Source organism: Myodes glareolus, chromosome 3, assembly GCF_982192425.1.
Source record: "Myodes glareolus chromosome 3, mMyoGla1.1, whole genome shotgun sequence".
In the NCBI taxonomy this organism is placed as follows: Eukaryota; Metazoa; Chordata; class Mammalia; order Rodentia; family Cricetidae; genus Myodes; species Myodes glareolus.
In genome coordinates, this window is record NC_142028.1 from 85,073,105 (window position 1) to 85,095,239 (window position 22,135).

Consider the following 22,135-nt stretch of genomic DNA (forward strand, 5'->3'; position numbering starts at 1 on the left):
TTCTCAGGGTGACCTTCTCCTTGCTGATGTTTGACTGAATTCAGCTGGGTGGTTCATCTGCTCTACGTTGTACAGACAGATCTCTTAGGGGGTTGGAACTCGATTGTCTCTTATTCACCAGGCTCCCTGTCTGCATGGGTTCATTCCTCCTTAGTCCAGCCTGACTTTCCTTCTAGCATGACATCTGGTAAACCATGACACACGTTCCTTCACAGTAGTCTGAGCCAGAGCTGGAGAAGGTTCTGTCCACTGAAGGGACTAGCGGGAAAGAACTTGTTGTAATGGATTAAGTAAAAATGCTGCAGATGCCCAAGTGACTGCAGAGGCAGAAGCGCTGCAGGTCCCCAAGCGGCAGGCAGTGGGCACTGGGTTCAGAGAGCAGCCAGTCCCTGGCAGGCACGGTGCAGTTCCCCAAGTGGCTGCAGTGGGCCACGAGGGGCAGCGAGTTCCATGAAGAGAGAAAGACAGATGATGCCACGAGACCATGCCGCAGGTCTCTGAGGGCAGCTGGTCCTGGGCAGGGAGCCGCTTGGCGGGGAGAGATAGAGACATGGATAGGTGAGGTTGGATATTATTTAGTGGGTTGTGGAAGGGAAGGGGAAAGGGGGTAAGGGAAGAAGGGGGAAGAGTAGAGAGAGAGAGACTGAGAAATGGGGGAAGGGGAAAAGTGGGGATAATGGAGCGAGGCAGAAGCTGCCTCTTTGGGGGAGAGATGGAAAAGAGACAGACTCAGGCTGGAAGCTGAAGATCAGCTTGCCTCATCAGATAAGGGAGGGAGTGGGAGTGACTTGTCTCTTAAAGGGACAGAGCAGACCATTACACTTGTGGCCATCATTAACATTCCATAGTCTGCATCAGATCAAGGTGGCTTTTTTTCTTCACTGTGTAATGTTAAGCAATTCATTTCATCTGACCCTGTCTTCCGTCTTAAGATGATGGGAATCGATGGGTTGACACAGACGAACGGGCTCCATCTCTCAGGTAGCAGAATGCCTTAACTGGACTGGAATTTACCAAAAGGCTTAGGAAGAAGTGTTACTGATGGTAGAATTTCAGGTTGAAGTGTATGGACCCTTAATGTCTGTCCTCCTTTAGTTGATTAGGGAGGGAAGGTGCCTTACAGTCCCTCAAATGTAACTTCAGGAGCCATCCTTCCCATCCTACCATCAAGGTTCTTCTTCCTCTTCTTCTTCCTCTTCTTCTTCTTCTTCTTCTTCTTCTTCTTCTTCTTCTTCTTCTTCTTCTTCTTCTTCTTCTTCTTCTTCTTCTCCTTCTTTGTTTTTTTTTTGGGGGGGGGCGGTTTGAGACAGGGTTTTTCTGTAGCTTTGGAGCCTGTCCTGGAACTAGCTCTTATAGACCAGGCTTGACCTCGAACTCACAGAGATCTGCCTGCCTCTGCCTCCCGAGTGATGGGATTAAAGGCGTGTGCCACCACCGCCCAGCTCTAATCTTCATATATACCCAGACACCCCCTGCAGGAACGTGTCCCTTCTCTTGGGCTGTGATAGTTTTAATTGTCAGCTTGATGTAACCAAGAATCACCTGGGAAGAGAGTTCCAGAGAGAGTGTCTAGACCGCGTGTATATGTCTGCAAGGGATTATCTTGATTACATCAGTTGAGTACCCGCCCATTGTGGGTAGCATCATTCCTTAGGCAGGGATTCTGGACTGTTCTGAGAGGGAGAGAAAGGAGCTGAGCACTTGATTGCATGGATTCTTGGCTCTCTGTTCCTTGCCTATGGATGTCATGTGACCATTCATTACTCCTGTGACTTCCCCACCCCATGAATGGTACCCTGAACTGGGAGCCAGAATAAATCCTTTCCCCTTAGGTTGCTTTTGTCAGGGTGTTTATATTTGTTTATTTACTTTGGGTTTTTTTTTGAGATGGGGGTCTCTCTGTGTAGCTCTGGCTGTCCTGGAACCTGGAACTCATTCTGTAGACCAGGGTGACCCAAACTTACAGAGACCCACCTGCCTCTGTCCCCCACCACCCCCAATGCTGGGATTAAAGGTGTGCGCCACTAGGCCAGGTTTTGTTGGAGTATTTTATCACAACAATCAGAAACCAAACCTAGACATAGACCGATGCCAGGATTGGGTGGCTGGGGAGAGATGCAGGTACTGGGTGGCCAGAGGGTGTTGTCCTTGCTGCTCAGATGGAGGGCAGGATTGAGGGAAACCCCGTGGTTCTGCTTCCCATGGCTCTGGAGGTAGAGAACACCATTGCTTTCCAGGAGAATCAGGACCTGATGGAAACAAAAGGAGAAAAGGAGACAACGATGAAGATGATGATGGTATGGGGGCCACAGGCCCAGTGCTGTGGGGGTGGGACTTGCGGAGAGCGCTGGGACGGGGATAGGAGCAGGAGGCAGGCCTCTGGGGCTTGAGGCTCAGTTCTACCTCTCACTGCCCCTCCCGCCAAGAGGGAACATGAGCAAGCCATTTCCCTTTTCTGAGCCTCACTCTTCCCATCTCAGAAATGGGTGTGATCATGCCTAGCTTTGCTTGTGGGAAGACACAACCCAGGGATTAGCCCATTGTGAAAACTATGCAGCCGAGAGCAGCTGCTGTCAACCCTTTCTCCGCCCCCTTCCCCCGAGATCCCTCTTGGTGGGTAACTTCAGAGAGCTCCCTAAAGCAGCTTCCTCTTAACCATACATCACTCACCACGGGGGCCTTCACAGTTATATTTGGCTTTGTGGTCCTTAAAGAGAAAGCGGCTAGGAGGCTTAGCCCAGACCCCAGACAGTGGTGTTTACCTCACAAGAAAGCAGAGTTTGAAGCCCAGAACGCACATAAAAATCAGGCATGGTATTTAGACACACCTTTATAATCCCAGCGCTGAGAAGACGGATAACAGGCACTTTGGCCAATCAGACCAGCCTAACTGACCAGCTTTGGAACCCAAGGAGAGCCCTTGCCTCAAAACCAAGATGCGTGACTCCTGAAGAATGATAGCCTCTGGTCTCTGCATACATGTGCACATGAGTGTGCGCACACACGTGCACGCGCACACACACACACACACACCCCTCAATACACATCTGCCCATACACAATGTATAAAAGAGAAACTCTCTCCGTTTGATTAGCTGACATTAATTATTAATTGAACACCTACCTTGTGTAGTTGTTAGATGACTAATGAAAAGTAGGAGGATGTTTGAGGAATTTGACTGGACAGCTCTCAGCGGCCATGCCTGGTGCTTGTTACGTATGTCAGTTCCACGGTTTAGCTGTCAGTCACAGAAAGGGTACCACGGGGGTGACCCTTACTGAGCTCTCCACGTGGGACGTACAGATCAGGGCGCCGAGGGTTGAGGGGTCTTGAGCTGAGAGCTTGAGATTGGTCTAGGCGGTAGCTGGCTCTCCTACCTGTCCACTGGGAGAGTGTGCCCAGGCCCAGAGCCTGCATGGCCTGCTGTCTGAGCCGGGGAGTCAGCCATAGCTGCCTCTCACTGGCTCTGTGTTCCCCACCCAGAGACAGATTCAGGAGGAGCCTGTGGATTCCCTTTTGAGCCCTGTCCGCCGGCAAGCCATGGAGATTCTGGCACAGCTGAGGTACCCACCGCTCGTATCTCTCTCTCTCCCAAGCTCTGCTCCTTCTCCTGCGTCTCTGTCCACTCAGAGCCATTTCCTCCCCCCCTGCCCGGTCTACACAGAACAGGTCACCTCCACGCCCTTGCTCACACCTCAACTTGTCCCAGGTGGCCTAGCTGAGTCAGGTGCCCTCTTCCCCACTGTGTCTTTGACCCCTCCCTCACTCCACCCCTCGCATCTTCTCTCTCAGTCACACCAAGCCTGCTCTGAGTGTGCGGGAGAGGGTGGAGCTGGTGAACACCTGTGTGCGGAGCGTGTTCTCCCTGCCCTCGGTGCGGGCCATGCAGGAGAAAGACGAGGCCAAGGCAGAGGTCATCCAGGTGAGCCCGCTCCTCCTGCTGGGTCTTTAGGCTGGGGACATGTCCAGAAGGGACAACTCGCAGGGATGAGTAGGGGCTTTCTAGAATTAGTCTGTCATGAGCCTCCTCCGCCCCCCACATCTCCCAATCCTTGACGGTTGGTTTCACCTCTCCTGTGTCAGCCTAAATAGGCCCTCGATAACTGTTTAACAAATGAGGGAACTATTGCAGTAGTGACTACCTAGGAGGGCTTGTCCACTTGTGTAAGCCCTGTCCTGTATCAGGGATGTAGACAGAGAATTCAGAGTCATAGGAAGGGGGCAGGTTTAGAGGGTAGAACCGAGGACTGGGCCGTAAGGAAGAAGACTGGGGAAAACTGGGCAGAGATCTGGAGGAGCAGAACCTCAAAGGGGGTTTGGGAAGCATCCTTAAAGCCTTGGCAGAGTTATTCCTGGAGGTACCGCTGGGGTGGGGCTCAGCTGTAGGATGCTATAGGATGCAAGGAGAGCTAGGGTCACGTGGGAGGTTGAGTGAGAGGAAGTCCAGCTGTTCCATCCCCCTTCCACTCAGCAGGTGTTAACCGTGTCCCTGGCCACATCACTACGGCTGTCTTGCAGCAGTGGGGGGTGGGGGTGGTGGGGGAAGAATGCTATCAAAGAATCAGTCAAATGCAAAATCTCAGGGGTGGTCAGCACTACACGCATAACCTACGGGGTACCAAAAGGAGTGTGGATGAGGGACATGGCCTAGGGAGGGTGGGGGATGTTGTGATTCCCTGAAAGAGGGTGGCATAAAGAACCTGTCCAGAACCTGTGCCAACTGCCAAGACGACGGCGAGGCCGTGTGACTGGAGCCAGAAGGGTGAGACAGGAACTCTGAGAGCTTAGGATGGTCGGAGTCAGGCCACACAGAAAGATAAGCTCTGGCTTCTGGGTTCTCAAGTTGGTTCCATGAGAGGACTCAAGGCCATTGCCAGAATCCTTGCTGTGGAAAGAACAGGTTCTCTTGCAGCTCTCTTGTAGTTACGAATCTTGCCGGCAGAGGGCAGTAGTGTCTAATAAGCAGCAACAGTGGGCAGGCAGGAGAAGGTAGTGGCCTGCAGGGTTTGCTCAGTGGTTGCGATGTAATCCTAAAGGCCACTGGCTCCAAAGTGTGTGAAATTAGGAAGCTGGGACAATGACAACCCAGGGAATAGATTTATGGAAGCCAGCAGAAGTAGAGCAGGTAAGAAAGAGAGGGTCTTCCCGTAGCTGTCTGAGCCCATCTCTCAGCTTTGCTTGTTCTCACGGAGCAACTGTGGGACTGTAGTATGGGCAAGCGAGGAGGAACCTGGGCAGGGCAGAAATGGCTTCCCTAAGGGTCGCCTGGGATCTAGAGGGGTCTGGAAGTAACAGGAAGCAGAATACTTTTGAGAAGATAAAGCCAGATGGGTCTGGTAGCTCTCCAGCCCTAAGTCTATGTTCCTTGCTGTGAGACCTTGGATAGGTGTTCCTGGATCTGCAAAATGAGAAAAACAATTTAAAGACCAAGTAATGGAGGATGTTCAAATCACTAGGCACTTGTCTGGCTCGTGCCAGGCAGCGAATGCCAGGCTTCTGCTCATGCCCCACCCCCAGGAAGTCCGGAGATACTAATTCCCGATTTGTTGCTAAATAAGCTGGAGTCCACAGAGAGGAAGTAATTTGCCTACTACTGTCTATTAGGTGAGGCACAGAGATGGGGGCAGATACAGTTTTCGTGTGTGCAAGTGCGCCCTCCTCCAGGACCAACCCAGGGGGTGTCTGGGGCTGGCAGCTTTGCTGGGAGCCCCCCAGCAGCCCTGTCCTCTTTCTGTCTACAGACACTTTACCACCAGACCTTAGATTCCTTGCAGAAACTGCTCAATGCCCTCTTTATCGAAGACCCTACCCCCGCGGGACTGAAGAGCATCTTGGAGGTGTGCAGCACAGTGGCTGGGGAGGGAGCAGGGAGGCAGAGGGAAACAGGGAAACTTGATAGAAGTGGGAGGTGGATCCCAGAGGAGTGGCTCGACTTCAGGACACTGTCTCAAACTCATGCTCTGCTTCCTCGTCGTATTTTATACCGTTTTATTGAGTTTTTGGTGATGCTGGGGGTTAGACCTAAGCCCTCACACCTCCTAGGCAAGCTCTACCTACTGAGCTACAGCCATAGCCCCCCCCCCCCCTTTTATTTTTGGTTTTTTGAGACAGGGTTTCCCTGTGTAACAGTCGTAGCTGTTCTGGAACTAGCTCTTGTAGACCAGGCTGGCCTCGAACTCACAGGGGTTCACTTGCCTCTGCCTCCTGAGTGCTGGAATTAAAGGCATGCGCCACCACTGCCTGGCACCATAGCCCTTTTAAAAACTTTTTATTTGTAGACATTGTCTTAGTGAGCTGCCCAGTATGACCTCCTGAGTAGCAGGGGTCACAGGTCTGGACCTCTGCCTTTTCCCTGTCTGCTGTGCTCCCTACAGCCACCCCTTGCCTCACCCACTTTCCTCCATCCTGACCCCTGTCGCTGTCCCTTCCATGTTTCTAACTTGACCCCTCTCCGTCTGAGTCCTATTCTCAGCTCAAACCCTGTCTGTCTTTGGGGTTTGAGCCACCAGAGGAGGAGGAGGACTATGGCTAATTGCCTTCTTCTGGAAGATTCTTGCAAGCTATTGGCTTACATGTTGGACAGCAGGGGCTGGCAAGTCAATGGTAGCAGAATCTCTCCCTTGTCCCCATAGCCCCTAGGGCCCTGGATGAACTCTGGGAAGGCCCATGAGCGAGCACGGGCTGTGAACAGTAACATCTCTGTGCTGAACCACACACTCGTGACCCTGCCTTTCTCCGTGAGTATTCCTGGAGGGGTGGACATGCTGGGGACTCTTCTCCACTGATCCACTGCTGTCAGGGCAGCTTGCCCTGCACTAGATAGCTACAGATTCCCTCCCTGTGGTTATGACACTAACAGATGTCCTCAGGGTTCCCAGCACTGGGTCTGCTGCTGGGGAGGCTCCTTCTTCGTATCGGGGATCCTGATGAAGAGATTGGCCGGGAGGCTCTGGACGGCATCACCATCCTCTATACTATCCTGGATCTCCAGAAACGTATGTCCCAAGCAGCTGCACAACTAGAGAGGGGAGCTTGGTGGTACATCTGGGCAGTTGGAGGCAGGGCAGCAAGGGTCAGGTAGGGATTGGGAGCTGATGTGAAATCCTTATCTCCATACAAACTAGCCTTTATTTTACATGTTTTGTTTTAGAGACAGGGTCTTAACTATATTATTGCTAGCCTCTCAAGTACTGGGGCTATATGCATGTACTGCCCTGTCTAGATAGCAAATTCATCTTGATGGAAGCTGCCCTTCGTTAACGGAGCTTTGCTGTATTGTTCCAACCTTAATTACTCCTTCCCCTGGTACCATGGGTACCTAGGCATGATGGATGACTTCTTCTTTTGTCTGTCGTTCCTACTAGGCTGTAATACCACGAGGGAAGGGCAAGGTCCTCTCTTTGTCCTTAGTGTAGTCCTGGCCTGGCATATGACTATATTCACAGACTATGCATTAGGAACTAATGAAGGCCAGGTCCTCCATTAGAATCTGGAGCCTGGAAGTGAGAGACCGTCCTGAGATTAGGCTTCAGGGAACCTGGGAGATGACATGAGCCTACCTCTTCCCGGACTGCCCAGTGCCAGCTGCCCCCAGCCTCCGGCCTCTCTTTCTCCTTCGTCCTGGCTGCTGGTTGCTTAGACTCCCTGACTGTGGAGGCAGAATGGCCTGCATAGCAGACCTGGCTGTGACGCTCGACTTTCCCAGCTGGGTGACCTCAGGCCAGCACTTGCCTTGCCTAGGTTTCCTCACCTGTACAGGGTTACGGTAGAGTGTAATTCATAGCTCTTTTTGCAATATTAAATGCTATTCTTCATAAGAGCTCATGGAAAGACCAGCTCAGGGCTCCATGTCATAGGCCCTTATCACACAGAGCTTTCTTCTTCCCCCACCCCCCGCTTCTGGGATCTTTTTGGGGTCTCTGCTCTTTCTTAATTCCAGCATTTGGGGCAATGCTTCCCGAGGGAATCCTCCACTGACTGGGGATGTTCATGGTAGTCTATAATATTGATCGGCCCTAGGATGGGGACAGTATAGACCAAAGCGAGGCTGCCGGAGATGGCTGGAAACGGAGGACGCTCAGTTTAATTTGATTGCAGATGAACAATGAGTCACTTTTCAGGTATCTGAGTATGATCCGTCCTGCTGAAACCCAGGTTGAGCTGAGAGTCCCAAGCCACAGTCAGTCTGAAGGAGGGAGACATGAGCTTGGATTGGCAATCCGTGGGAAGTGCAAGGCTAGCCTGGAGCTGGCTCTGCCTGGCCACAGAACCCCAGGCCCTTCAGCCTCAGCAACCCTTTCTTGTGTCCAGGCTTTGTGCAGACCAAATGGCTCCAGGAAGGACCCAGGCCTGGCTCCGATGAGAGCATAGTCCCTAAATGTGTTTCCTTTCCCAGAAGACCAGGAGGCTCTCTGTGCCAGGCACTGCCCTAGCTCGGGGGGCACAGCCTCGAGAAGAGATTCATTAAGCACCTCTCTCTTTGACTTACCTTCTCGTTGCCAGGAGACAGATAATAGGCAAAAACAAACAAGTAAAGCACAGAGTAAGTTAGATACAAAGGGAACAAAAGCAGCAGAGGCTGGAGAGACTGGTGTTCACTAACGGTGTCTCCAGGGCTGGGTCTGGTGGTACATAGTGGCAGTACCAGTATGGATGGGAAGGTCAAGGTCATCCTGGACAAGAGACCTCGCCTCTGGAGACACACACAGTGGACTAGAGATGGTGGTGCACAGCACTCGGGGGAGGGAGGCAGGGGCATTGGCCTCCAAGTCATCCTCCGCAGCAGAGAGAGCTGGAGGCCAGCCTGATTTATGAGAGCCCCCGTGTCTCAAGAAAACCAAGCATAAGTAACGATAAGCCAACAAAATAAAAACACCACATGAACACAGGAACAGCTCAAATCCAAAAGAGGATTGCAAAGCTGTGGGTATCCAGTGGGTAGAGTGCTTGTCTAGCATGCGCCAGGCCCCGGATTCTATCCAAGAACTAGAAACGGGGTGAAGCAGATGTGGGGGCCACACACCTTTAATCTCTGCACTCTGGAGGCAGAGGCAGGTGTGTGAGTTAAAGGCCTGGTCTATATAGTGAATTCCAGACCAGCCAGGGCTACATGGTGAGGCCCCATCTTAAAAACCAAAACCAAACCAAACCAAACCAAACCAAACAAACAAAAAACATTTTTAAAAAAAAAAAGGGAAAGAAAAGCCACTGGCTACTAGAATTGCAATAACAAAATGAAATAGATAATGCCTTGGGCTGAAGAAGCAGGGATTCTTGCACACTGCTAGGGGAGATAGGGCTGGGAAATGGTCTAGTACGTCTCAGGAGGGTGAGTCCGAGCCTACTGTGAGTCGGGGATTTCTCCCCTGGCGCATCCCTGGCAGATGTGTCAATATGTTCACCAGGAGACTTGCTGTGTGCCCACAGCAGCACAGGGCAGGAGGGCTGGAAGCAGCCTAGAGGTGCATGCCAAGTAAGACAGGCATGCACGCTGCAGCCCTCCTAGCGTGGGAAACTGGACCACACTGCGAATGAATGAGAACGCGTGCCGGCTGCTGCAGGGTGGAACCATCCACAAGGGATAACGTTTTGCGAGTCCATTGATGAAAAGTTCAAAAGCAAGGCCCTCTACCTAGGGCCTCAGAAACCAGAACAGTTGTTGCTCTGGGTGCTGAGAGGGGTAAGAGGAGGGGGCTCCTGGGTGGAGGGGGGCTGGTTGTGTGGTTGCTTGACTTGGGTACCAGCTGCCTGCACCTGTTCACTATGTGAAGACAGACTGTGAGGATGATGATGTGGGCTTAACAGACAGTTCAAAGCAATGGTGGGGTCAGGGTTCCTCAGAAGGTGTCTTCTCCTGTAGGAACCAAGGACAAGGAAGACACCAACAAGAAAGAGCTGTATGAGATCAACAAGCACTTCCTAGGGCCCTACAACCCTGTCAGCCCATGCCAGAACATTCTGCGTGTCATTGCGGTGACTACCAGTGGTCCGGGCTCCCAGGCCGGGATGGGAGGGACAAGGGGTTGCCACTAGAAAGCATCCTAGGAAGGAAGCCTTCTTGGGCGGCACACCCTTCCTGGGTGCCCTCTTCTGTCCTCTCTGTTCTACTTATGAACTCTAATGTGACCCTGTATATCAGATATTTACATTCCATTTCACAACAGTAGAACAATTATAGTTATGAAGTAGCAGTGAAATAATTCTATGGGGGTCGGCACAACATAAGAAAGTGTGGGAAAGGGTAAAGGCATCAGGGAGGTTGAGAACTGCTATTCCAGACCATGACTTCCTTCTCCTGGGCGCTTGCCAGCCAATTCTGGCTGCAGGGACCATATCATCCCTGCCTGTTGTCCTCTCCTTTCTCTCTCCCCACCCCCCTTTCCTTCTTTTAAAGATGGAGCCTTGTTATCCTCCTCGGGCTACTCTCACAAACCCCTGGACTCATGTAGTCCCCCTACCTCAGCCTCCTAAGCAGCTTGGACTACAGGAGCACCTTAGTGCCCGGCTGTCCCTCTGACCTTGTCAGCGGGTCTAACATGCACGCATTAGAGAATGTGTGTGGCACTTGGCACCAATCTTTCTCTTCGAGCTGGGTGGAGTCTGCTTCTCTGTGTGTCTCGGGGGATCCGCCTTACGCAACAGTGCCAAGACCTCTCTACCTATATTTCAGGAATTTGGAGACTTCCTGGGGCCCCAGCAGGTGAAGGACCTGCTGTTAGCGGCTTTGGAAGGCCTGAAGGACATCTCAGAGGCTCAGGGGAAGGACTCTGGGGAGATGATGCAGCTGGCCTCGGAGGTCACACTCAGTTCTGTGCTGGAGTGGTATCGCCACAGGGCGCTGGAGGTGGTAAGGCCTCTTGGAGGCAAAGGCCCGGATATCAGACTGGGGGAGTCCCCCCAGGATCTTGCTTCTCCTGGGACAGCCTGCCTGTGGGCGGGGTTGAAGCTGAGCACTGGGCTAGGGAGGAGGATGCACCAGCCCTGAGTGGGGAGGTCAGTTAGGGGTCTGTCTCACTCCAGGGGGAGTGGCAGGCCCCTGAACATCTCTCTCCTCTTCTGTCCTGTCCTGTGACCCCTCTCCCCTGTCTCTTTGGTTCCCTTTTGTTACTCTACCCTACACCCTTCTGCCGTCTACCCATGCTTCTTGTCCCCTCTCTGCTTCTCCCATGGGCCTGCCTTCCCCCTGCTCATGGTGACCTCCAGATTCCAGAAATCATGCAGGGCATCTATATGCAACTGAGCCACATCCAGGAGCCGCGGGCACGTGAGGTGGCCCTGCTGCCCATCTCCTTCCTGGCCAGCTCCTTCATGACCGAGGTCGTGGTGGCCCTGTTCATGTGCCCCCTCCCACTGGACAGGTACCAAGCATGGAGTCTTCTGTCTTCTAGACCTCAAAGGGTTGAGGCAGTCTTGTCTCAGGCTGCGATGATCTTGTCTAGAGAAGCCCCACCCTTCCCTGCTCCTACACAGTCTGCAGTCACGACAGCCAGCCAAGCTCTTCCTGAGCATTGCTGGATCTATACTGAAGGTCCATTCTCTAATTCCCAACTCAGCTCTGGTCTACAAAAGTTGAAATGAGGCTCCGGAGATATTTCTTGGCCTCTATACCCGTTGAGGCATTGCTAGCGTGGGGATCTACACTCAGATCTGACTGACTCCAAGGCCTGGAGTTCTTTCTTTACGGTAGCTGCTGGTCTCAGGTAGCCCGTGTGCCCTCTCTGGTCTTCAGCTTTCCCTTAGGGAAGACTGCTCCACAGTGTCAGTGAGCAGAAGGTGGCTCCCCACTCGCTGCCTCCATGGAGGTTCTTGTCTGGGCTGGAGAGGAACCTAGCCAGATGGTGACAAAGGACACGTCTTGCTTCCTTTAGCCTGCTGGACAAGCCCATCTATTGCCCCTTTAAATGCATGAATCAGGACAGGGACTACATAGGATGGTTGTTTCTGAGGAAATGTGGAAGAATATGCAGACCTGTGCAAGAGGGGGTGTGTTCAAGGGAGCAGGTCAATCACAGAGTCAGGATCAGGGGATCCCAAGAAGTTAGCCATTATAGCTGTACTGCCCACCAGAGGGAGCTCTTCTCTCTCTCTCTCTCTCTCTCTCTCTCTCTCTCTCTCTCTCTCTCTCTCTCTCCCCCTCCCTCCCGTGTGTGTGTGTGTGTGTGTGTGTGTTTCTTTTGTCTGTCTGTCTGTCTGTCTGTCTGTCTGTCTGTCTGTCTGTCTCTCTCTCTCTCTCTCTCTCCTCTCCCTCTCTCCCTGTTTCTCTCTCCCTCTGTCTCTGTCTCTGTCTGTTTCTTTCTCTCTCTCTCTCTCCCTCTCTCCTCTCTCCCTTTTCTCCCTCTCTCCCTTACCCCCTCTCTTTGTCTCTGTCTCTCTCTCTCCCCTCCCCTTCTCTCTCTCTCTCCCCCCTTGTCTCTGTCTCTCTCTGTTTCTCTCTCACACACACAGGGGTGGGAACACACAAGAATGGTGGGGAGACAGGGACAAGGAGAAGAGGAAGAGAGGGGGTGTTGTTCATTATATATCCCAGACTGTCCTCAAACTCATGACAATCCTCCTGCCTCCTACTTTCAGGTACTGGAATTACATTAGGGTCTTTTTTTTTCTTTATGCAGTGCTGGGACTCAAACCCAGGGCCATGCTATGCAAGTGCCCTATCACTGAACTGCAGTCTCAGCAGGGTTCTTTTGTGATCTACTCAGTCACTAGGTTTACCAGGGCTGCCCTCGACTGGATGGCCCCTTTTGTGATCCCGAGAGCGAGGGCCTCTCACTGTTTATTCCCTATATGCTTCCTAGGTAAAACCTGGCTGTGAGGGTAGGCGAGCCAGGGGACTCAGAGGGACCAGAGTCTCTTACAGGATCCTTGTTCTCTGCATCTCTTCAGAGATTAGTCCAGCCATGAGGGTCACAGTCCCTGGGAAGCCCCACGCGCTAGCTGCTCCATTGGTTCTTACAGTTAATGACAGTTCCTCCTGACCCAATGTTATGTACCAAGCAGCTATAAACATGACCATTTTTACCCTAAGCAATGTTGCCTAGCAACGTAGTTGAAATACTATCTTTATTGGGTTTCCAGGAGAACAGAGCTGGGAAATGAGCGGAAGGTTCAGATGCTCCGGCATTCAGGCAAAAGGGTTTCAGTAACCCTTTAGCTCACCGCCGATTGCCCAGAGGCTGCCCTGGTGCTGCTTGCTGCTCCAGCTGGAGTAGCTTCCGGCAAAGGGAAGAGTCTAATAAGGGCAAGATCCAGGCCCCAACGGGCTCTGTGACCTCCACTCCTGCTCTTAGGAGACAGCTTCGGAGTCATCAGGTGTGGTCACACCTGACCTCTGCAGCCTGTTAGCAGCAGCATCTTGGACTCCATTCTGCCTCTGTAAAATGGGAATAATGTCCTTTATTACTGGGCGAGAAGTCGGTGACTTGGAGCGTTTCCGGGCATCTGCGTCTGTATCCTCAGAGATTCGCCTGGTGCCTGGTACACAATGCCCACTCGAATGAATGTTTGCCCAGGAACACACTACACGAGGATAAAGCCCTGGGGCTGAAACCTGCAAATGAGGTTCTCAATCACTGCCAGCCTCCTGCCTCATGGAGAATGCTTTCAGGACCACTCCTTGTGGTCCTTGATACGTTTTCACTGGCCCTGCACCGCAGCCCTGAAGTCATTTGGCATGAGGTGGCCCCTGCCTTATGGACTAACTGTCCTCCCTCCTGTTAGCAACGGGGCAGAGATGTGGAGGCAGCTAATACTTCGAAAGCCCAGCTGTGACGTCCGAGACCTACTGGATCTGCTCCTGACTACCCTGAAGGAGAAACCCATCACCAAGAAGGGCCGGGCCTCCATTGTGCCCCTGGCGGTGAGGATCAGGCACCTGCTTTCCTTCCCTTTTACCCCACTCAGCTTGTTGGTCCCATCTGCCAGAGGCCACAGGCACCATGCTTTTCTAGACTGAATTAGTGAACCAGTCCCAGCCTCTCAGAGCAATATGCTAGGCTATAGCCAGCGGTGCTGGGAGGGTGGACTGGGTCAAGCCACTGGCCTCCCCTCTACCCCTAGGCAGCCAGTGGCCTGTGTGAGCTCCTGTCCGTCAACAGCTGTGTGGGCCGTGTGAGGCGCATCTACCCTCAGCTGCTCCTGGCTCTGCTCATTCAGGTCCATTATCACATTGGCCTCAGCCTGCCCAGCCGCGTGGCTCCTCGAAAGGATGCCAAGGATGACACACAGCTTCCTGCCATCTTACCTGTATGGTAGGCCCCATCATCTGTCTACCCTGCTATCCTTGCAGTGGGGGAGGGCTTCCTCCCCAGGAAGGGTCCCTCAGACATCTTATTCATAGACATTACTCAAGCACTAGAAGTGGAACATACATTTGTTTTTAGAAACAGGACCTTACGTAGTCCAGGCTGGCCCAACGCTTGTTATGTAGATGAGGGTGATCTCAAACTTCTGATCCTCCTGTCCACATCTCCCTAGTCACTGGGATTGTAGGTATGCTCCACCCTGACCAGTTTATCTGGTTCTATGGGTCAAACCTCGGGCTTGGTTGCACTGACCAAGCATTCTCTATCCACCGAGCTGCCTCTCCAGACACTAGAGATGCCATGTTACTGGACTCACACCCCTGTTCCGCAGCTGGTCCCGAGCCCCTTTCTCTGCATCCCGCGGCTCTGATCAGTGCATGGTGGCGTGACGAGATGAGTGGTCTGAGCATCTTTACCCGCTGCCATCCCCAGTGGACTTGCTCGTATTAGATGTGTATCACAGACCCACCAATGTTCATATTTATTGGAACATAATCCATGGACACTGGGGGCAGGGAGCAGGGCATTAAAATCAACTCTCTTTTTCCTCTTTGTACCCCAGATACCTTCCCAGAAGACAAGCAAGTTTTTTTCCTTCATGCCCTTTCAGGGGTAGTTAGTGTAGATGAGCACATGGCTTTATATTTTATTTTTACGGGTACTAGCCTGTGACACAGGTATACCTTTGCTCTTAGGTATCTGGTCTTGGAGACCTTCATACATACAGCTGCCTCCTTATTTTTGACAGCTGCAGGGCATCCTTATGTACAGAGGTTCAGTCCCATAGTGTGCAGCCCTGCAACCCTCCTCCTGATTTGGTCACTTCCCTACCCTTTGCGATGGCAGAGACACTGCTGTGAGCTGGCTTTCATAGAGACACACATGTAATTGTATGTGTAGGATGGACTCCTGAAGGGAGGGTAGGGCGTCGATGGACTTCTGCCTGGGGATACTAAAATAGCATAGGAATGCATGAGAGGAAAGTTAATGACCACTGAGTGATGAAAATTGAAATGAAGGGCCAATGAGATAGTTCAGCAAATAGGGGTGCTTGCTGTCAAGCCTGAGTTTCATCTTCATGACCCACAAGATGGAGGGGAGAACCGATTCTCTGACCTCTGAAGGTGTGCATGCGTGTGCACACACACAGGCACACACACGGGCACACACACACAGAGATTAGCTAAAATGTAGTAATTCCTCCACTGCCCCATCTGCCAGGGTGCACAGAGGAAACTGTCACGAGTGGTTGTGGCCTGTGCCAGTGCCTACATCCCCACATCTATTCTTGGCTAAGGTACTGCAGAACATTTTAATCTTTGCAAATCTGAGCTGCAAAAAAAAAAAAAAAAATGGATTTCTTTCTTTCTTATTCTTTTCTTTAGATAAGGTCTTTAAAAGGAATCATGATTCTCCTGCCTCATATCCTGAGTGCTGGGAGGGCAGGGTTCCGCCACCACACCTGGTACGCACGTGCATGTGTGCACACGTGTGCTGGGGTTTTAGTTTTCATGTCTCTCATTTGAATGAGGCTGAGATTTAAATGGCGTTTGTATCCCCGTTTATGTGAGCAAGTTGCCCTTGCCCTTTGTCTATCCACATAGGTCTATTGGGGATTTTTCTTAGCAATGTTTAAAATTATTTTATTTTCATTTTCCCTATTAATGTAGGAGAACCTATTTTACTAAGGGAATTAACTCTGTCATTTATATTATATTTGGCCACTTAACCTGTGATTATTTTATGGTTTTTTTGTCATTCAGAAAGTTAATTCTTTCCATGGTGTGCTCATCCATTCCCCTTCTCATCCTTGTGTGTTGCACTTAAGAAGCATATTCAGAGGGCAAAGGACAAGTTGTGTGTGGCCGGAGGCCTTTGATGCAGAGCTGTTCATCATGTTTGCTCTGGTCTTTTTCCGCTTGTTTGTTTTGGTAGTTAACCTTTTGGCATCCCACCCCCATGAGATGAATGGCTGATTTCTGCCTAGTGGTTGTGAGAACTGATAGCCTCACGTGCCGCTAGAGAGACACCCACCATCCATGTGCCCTCTTGCATCTCTTCCTGTGCTTTCTGGGGCTGATTCCTGGGCAACAGTAGGAGATGAAGGGGTGCTGCAGCCACAGTAGGAGGAACGCGGATGGAGGCATCCCTGCCTGGAAATGATAAAGGAAATGGTCTCCACGAGAGGAGGATTGAACTCAGCTAAGACCACAGGACTGCTAGAAGGAAGCCAGAGTGCCCACCCTACCTGTAGCCACAGCGGCAGCACACCCTACACACAGCCCATGGACTGCTCATCTTATCCATAGCCCTGCCAGCGGGAGCACAGCGCTGCCAACACCTTTAATTTGGGTTCCGGCCTCTAGAGCCAGCAGTCCTTTCTGCTGCTTTACGGTTACCTGTGGTAGCTAGCCACGGCAGCCACGCTGTTGTGTGGCCTTTGTGTGACTCCTTGGTGCTCCAGATTCAGTGACAGATGAAAAAGTCACCCTACAGAAGTAGTCACATCTCCTGTATGGAGAGGGGCATAGGCTATGAATGTGACAGCTCTACTGCTACCAGGTGACATGTCTCATGTGAGTTTGGAGGAAAAGAGGGACTCCTGGATTCAAGCACAGGGACACAGGCGTGGCCTGAGGGCTCTGGCAGCCCTGGGCTTTCCAGTTGTTCTGTGTTGTGCCGTGGCTGTCCAGTCACCATTCAGGGACTGGGGATGAGGTCTCAAGGTACCCTTTGCTCTCCTTTGCTGGGGAAATCTGCCAGGAGGGTGAAACTCGCAGGTAGGTTCCTGGTGGCCAATAGAACCACTCCATCACTTGGGCTTCCTGCCTCAAGTCGCCAACTCTGCCTTTTCGTAGGTGGCTGGTGTCATCTCACGTCCTTACAGGCAAAGCTTGAGAGTCGGGTAGAGACACAGGGTTGTTTTCGTCAAACGTGAAGCCTGGTTGAAGAACGTGGGGGAGAGGAAGGAACTGGGATGCTGTAGCTTTGACCCAAGCACAGAGTCCTCTCCCTACAAGGTTACTTACCAAGCAGGTCTTCTGGCCCAGCTGAGACCTTGTTCCCGCACTAACACAAAAGTGGGGGGATGGTAACTGAGTTGCCATCCAGCGTTGTTTTGGAAGTGGGCTTTGTGCACTGGAGCCAGGCCTGGGAGGGTCGGGCCTGATGTGGCTGTCTGGAATTCCTTCACTTCCTTTCCTTGAAGCTCCTGAGCTCAGTGCTGCCCGCAGGACAGTTGGCATGAAGGGGACCAAAGCTGTCCTCACAGAGGGGCTGTGCAGGATGGGAGAGTAGCCTAGTTGCAGGGAACATTGATGGGGCCTCGCCTGCTTCGTGAAGCTATTCCTGTTGAAGTTGGGGGGAAAAGCCTTTCTCCTAGCCCAGGTCTGATAGCTTGACTTAGCATCTAGGAGCAGGATGGGATGGGAGGCTGTATTCTCCCTTCCCTCATTCTGTACCTCCCCAGCTTCAGTACCGGAGCTTGAACATAGGGCCTCATGAATGGCAGGGAACTCTATCACTGAGCCATATCCATCTTTTTACTGTTTTGTTGTTGTTGTTTTGATTTGTTTTTTAATTTTCAAGGCAGAGCCTTACTGAGTTGTTAGGGCTGTCCTTGAACTCATTCTGTAACTCAGGGGCCTTAAGCACTAACGTGTGATCCTCCTGCCTCATATCTCAGTACCTACCAAGAATGTCTTGTATTTTCTTTCTCTTTCTTTCTCTTTCTTTCTCTTTCTTTCTTTCTTTCTTTCTTTCTTTCTTTCTTTCTTTCTTTCTCTCTTTCGTTCTTTTTTTCTTTCCTTCCTTCCCTTCCCTTTCCTTTCCTTTCCTTTCCTTTCCTTTCCTTTCCTTTCCTTTCCTTTCCTTTCCTTCCCTTCCCTTCTCTCCTCCTCCTCCTCCTCCCTTCCTTCCTTTCTTTCTTTTTCTTTTTTCCCCCCGAGATATAGTTTCTCTGTAGCTTTGGAGCCTGTCCTGGAACTAGCTCTTGTAGACCAGGCTGGCCTTGAACTCACAGAGATTCGCCTGTCCCTGCTTCCCAAGTGCTGGGATTAAAGGAGTGTGCCACCACTGCCCAGCTTTTCTTTCCATTTTTATGTGTGTATATGATATATGCATATGTGTGTGCATGTCTGCATGTTCATGGGTATGCGTGTAGGGGTGTGCATGCACATGTGGCCTGAGGTTGACATCAGGACTCATCCTCAGTCACACTTCTGCCTGATTCCTAGAGGCAAGGTCTCTCAATCAAACCCAGAGCTCATCTAGTCTCACTAGCTAGCTTGCTCCTGTCTCTACCTTCTGAGAGTGAATTGCACACAGGCTTCCATACCCACCCAGCATTTCCATGAGCTCTGGGGGTTGAACCCATCAGTATATGTCTGTAACTTAACTATTGTAAAGAGACAATAGGCTGGGCTAGACATCCAGTTGGTTAAAAGGTGGCAGCAGCCTCCAGGATCCCTGAGCACACTTGGAACGTCTGAGTTCTGCTCAGTTCCCTGGGTGTGACAACTCCCCAGGACCTTCCTGAAGGGTCCCGAGGCCAAAAGGGCGCCAAGTAGAAGGCACACAGTGCACAGGAGACTTTACCCCCTTGTCTCGGCAGCTGGATGGTGAAGGTGGTGAAAACCCTGCTTCTGAAAATGGGCTGTTCATATGAGTCTACGTTTCTGGAGGAGCAGGGTGGCTGGGAGCTCATGGGCCAGGCAGAGAATCACTACCGGGGAGTGGCCCTGCTGGCAAGGTGAGGTGCGGACCTCAGTGGGGTAGGGCAGGGTAGGGTGGGCCCTCTGGATCTTCAGACAGACCCAAGCTTGCATCTCTGAGCAACAGCCTTGGTCTCTTCTCTGCAGCTTGGGGAATACTGTCCTAGCAGGGGGACAACACCAATGGGAAAGATGACATCCATCCTCGGGAGGCAAACTTGGTCCTAATGGTGTCTCCAGTTTGTAGATCCCCGAAATAATGATGTAGTTAGCTCCTTGGTTTTTTGTTGTTTTTTTTTTTTTGTTTTTTGTTTTTTTTTTTTTTTTTTTGGCTTGGTGAGGTGGCTCAATGGGTAAAGGTGCTTGCTGCCAAGGCTGCTGATCTGAGTTCAATTCCCTGGACCCACATGCTGGAAGGCAGACCCAACTCCCACTAACTGTCCTCTGACCTCTACATGAGCACCGTGGCACGCACACCCACTCACATATACATGCACATAAAATAAATAAAATTGTTTACTTACAAGTTCCCTGCCTCAGCCAGGCATGATAGCACCTGCCTTTAATCCCAGCACTCTGGAGACAGAGCAGGTGGGCCTCTGTGAGTTCGTGGCTAGCCTGGTCCAGGACAGTCAGAGCTGTTACACAGAGAGAAGCACAGACTGCCATATGGAGGCTGGTGGCAGGCCAGGGTTTACATGTACACATTTTGCACAGGAACGTGGCTGGGTCATTTATTCAAGGCCACACAACTGAGAAGTGGTAAAGTGCTTGTCCTGTGTCCTTCACCAAGGCTCCTTCCCACCCTGGCTCAGATGAGTGCTCCCTCTCCAAACATACACCCTTTCTTGGGCTACAGAGGGGCATCTTGACTTCTGAGCTGGTGCCGTGACTCCTGCCACAAGAGCCTCTCCCTGGGCTCAGCACACAGTCGCCTGATGGAGCACTAACTGTTCTCCAAGCACCATGCAAAAAGGGACTACATGGACAATGACTCCATTTAGGTTCTTACCAGCACCAAAGAAACAGTGCTGTGACTAACTCAGGGTTAACCAGGAGGAAACGGAGGCCCAGAGATGAAGTGCCTGTCCCACATCGCACAGCACATGCTGGAGTCAGGATTTGAACCCAGACTCTCTCAGCTTCAATACTGTATAAGACAGTTATTCTCTTAGATTCAGTGACCCATGGTCCTCTTGGCAGGCAGCACTGTGCCCTGAGTCCTAACCTCAATGGGTGTGGGCTAGGGTCCTGAGAGTGTCTTCAGGTAGTTTCCATGCGGTGCTGATGCTGGCTGTGTGGGTAGGGGTACTTTGATCACCTGCTGGCTCAGTGGGATGGGTGAAGCAGCCGGAGCAGGAACTCGTGGTCGGGACCACAGCTCTGCCACACTCCAGCTCTGGGAGCTGAACCAGTCCCGCTCAGAGCCTCAGTTCCCTCTGTGACCTGGGGATATTGAAGGTGGCTTGTCTGGAAGGGTGGTGAGGAGACCCCATATAATCACGACAAGGTGGGAGACTGGCGGTTGCTGGCCTCAGGGAGTGAAATCTCACATCTCCTTCCTTCTGCCCTGGCCTCCTGCACAGTCGCGGGAGGGTTTCAGCTTGCCCAGCTCACTGATTTGCCCTGTGCCCTCCGCCAAATCTCCTTCCCACTCTGTACCTTATTTCCCCAGCTGTGTAAAGAAGCAGTTAGGTACAACTGACTTCGAGAAGTCACCCAGGTGAAAAGACTGGGGTCCCGGAAACCGAGGTGGCACTGACTGACCAGGGTTGGTAGTGTCCCTGTTAGACTTCCGTCAGCCGGTCTTGTGTGACTGGGAGCCTGAGGGTCTGCCGTCCCTAGGGCCATGGTACACTACTCCTGCCAGGAGCTTTGTCGCATCCTCTACCTGCTCATCCCGCTCTTGGAAAGAGGTGACGAGAAGCACAAGGTCACGGCCACCGCCTTCTTTGTGGAGGTACGTCCTGGGGCCCTGGGAACCTGGGGACAGTCACTCAGGGCCTTCTGGGGAACGGCACTTTACAATTTCCAAAGCCTTCCCAGATCCTCCATGTCTCTTCAATAGGAAGGCCCCATAGGTCTCTCTCCTGGGTCTCCCCCTCTGCACCCCTATACCCCACTCTTCCAGATTTTCCAAAAACCCCAGGCACCCGTTAATCTTTGCTTGGCACCACCACGTGTCAGGTACCAGAGATACAAATGATGCCACCCTGGCCTTGAGGAGTTCTCAGTGTGGCAGGGAAGACAGAGAGCTTCCCGGTTATGGTGTGGGGTGCCAAATTGCGACTTGCATGAAGCTGGGGGCAGTCATGGGAGAGCAGGAGATTGGAGAGAGGGGCTTTGGGGAAGAGTTTCCTGAAGGAGGTGACGTAATTAGAGCAAGCATGGCAGGAAGTGCCAGGCAGGTTCAGGAGACAGGTCGGGAGTGGGGAAGGCCAGCCGCAGCAGGGCGATGCATGCAGAGTGGACTGATATTTACTGAACGCTTTCTGTTCTCCCAGCTTGCTCTCAGTTTATGCTAATTGGCTCATTTCATTTTCCCTCAAATTCCATAACTTAGATACTAGTCTATGGCCACCTCAGAGAAGGCAACTGAGGTCCAGTCTCTTTCCCAAGGCCCAGATGGCAGCTAGATCCAGGATTCAAATCTTTGACTCTCACTCCTCCATGCCTCTCTCTTCCTTAGCTTATTGTGGTAAAATCTCCACAACACACAAGACACAAGGTCATTTGAAGCCCTCAGTAGTGTGAGTTCCTTCCTATGGCTGTGTGATTGTAACTATGTAACTCCAGGACCTTCCCACCTGCCCCATCAGATGCACACCCCCACCCCCGTTACACACAAGCCCTCTGGTTCTCCCCAGCGCACGAACCTCCTGCCTTCTGTCTGCAAGCGCACCTGTTTGCAGTATCTCCTCTAAGTCAGAGAGCTTTTGTGCCCAGCGACTTTATAGAATCTCCCAGTTTATCCAGGCTGTAAGCATCAGGTGTCCCCTCAGAGACGCTGAGAACATTCCCACCTTTGCTTACACCCCATTTTGTTCAACTTCTGTCTGTGAGTGATGTTAGAGGACCTGCTCACTCATCTGACAGTGATCATTCAGAGGGCTCCAGGGTTTC

The 22,135-nt window shown here is 51.9% G+C and overlaps 1 protein-coding gene across 1 annotated transcript in view; it reads left to right on the forward strand.

Moving 5' to 3' along the window:
• Mroh7 (maestro heat like repeat family member 7) overlaps window positions 1-22,135 on the forward strand; it is a 52,979-nt gene that overhangs the window by 18,171 nt on the left and 12,673 nt on the right. The window contains exons 5-17 of the mRNA XM_048453253.3: window positions 2,238-2,297; window positions 3,484-3,563; window positions 3,793-3,922; window positions 5,742-5,837; window positions 6,633-6,737; window positions 6,860-6,995; window positions 9,860-9,972; window positions 10,670-10,846; window positions 11,203-11,357; window positions 13,717-13,855; window positions 14,056-14,246; window positions 18,913-19,050; window positions 20,858-20,972. Of these exons, the coding sequence (XP_048309210.3) occupies window positions 2,238-2,297; window positions 3,484-3,563; window positions 3,793-3,922; window positions 5,742-5,837; window positions 6,633-6,737; window positions 6,860-6,995; window positions 9,860-9,972; window positions 10,670-10,846; window positions 11,203-11,357; window positions 13,717-13,855; window positions 14,056-14,246; window positions 18,913-19,050; window positions 20,858-20,972 (1,635 nt within the window). The remainder of the gene's footprint in view (window positions 1-2,237; window positions 2,298-3,483; window positions 3,564-3,792; window positions 3,923-5,741; window positions 5,838-6,632; window positions 6,738-6,859; window positions 6,996-9,859; window positions 9,973-10,669; window positions 10,847-11,202; window positions 11,358-13,716; window positions 13,856-14,055; window positions 14,247-18,912; window positions 19,051-20,857; window positions 20,973-22,135) is intronic.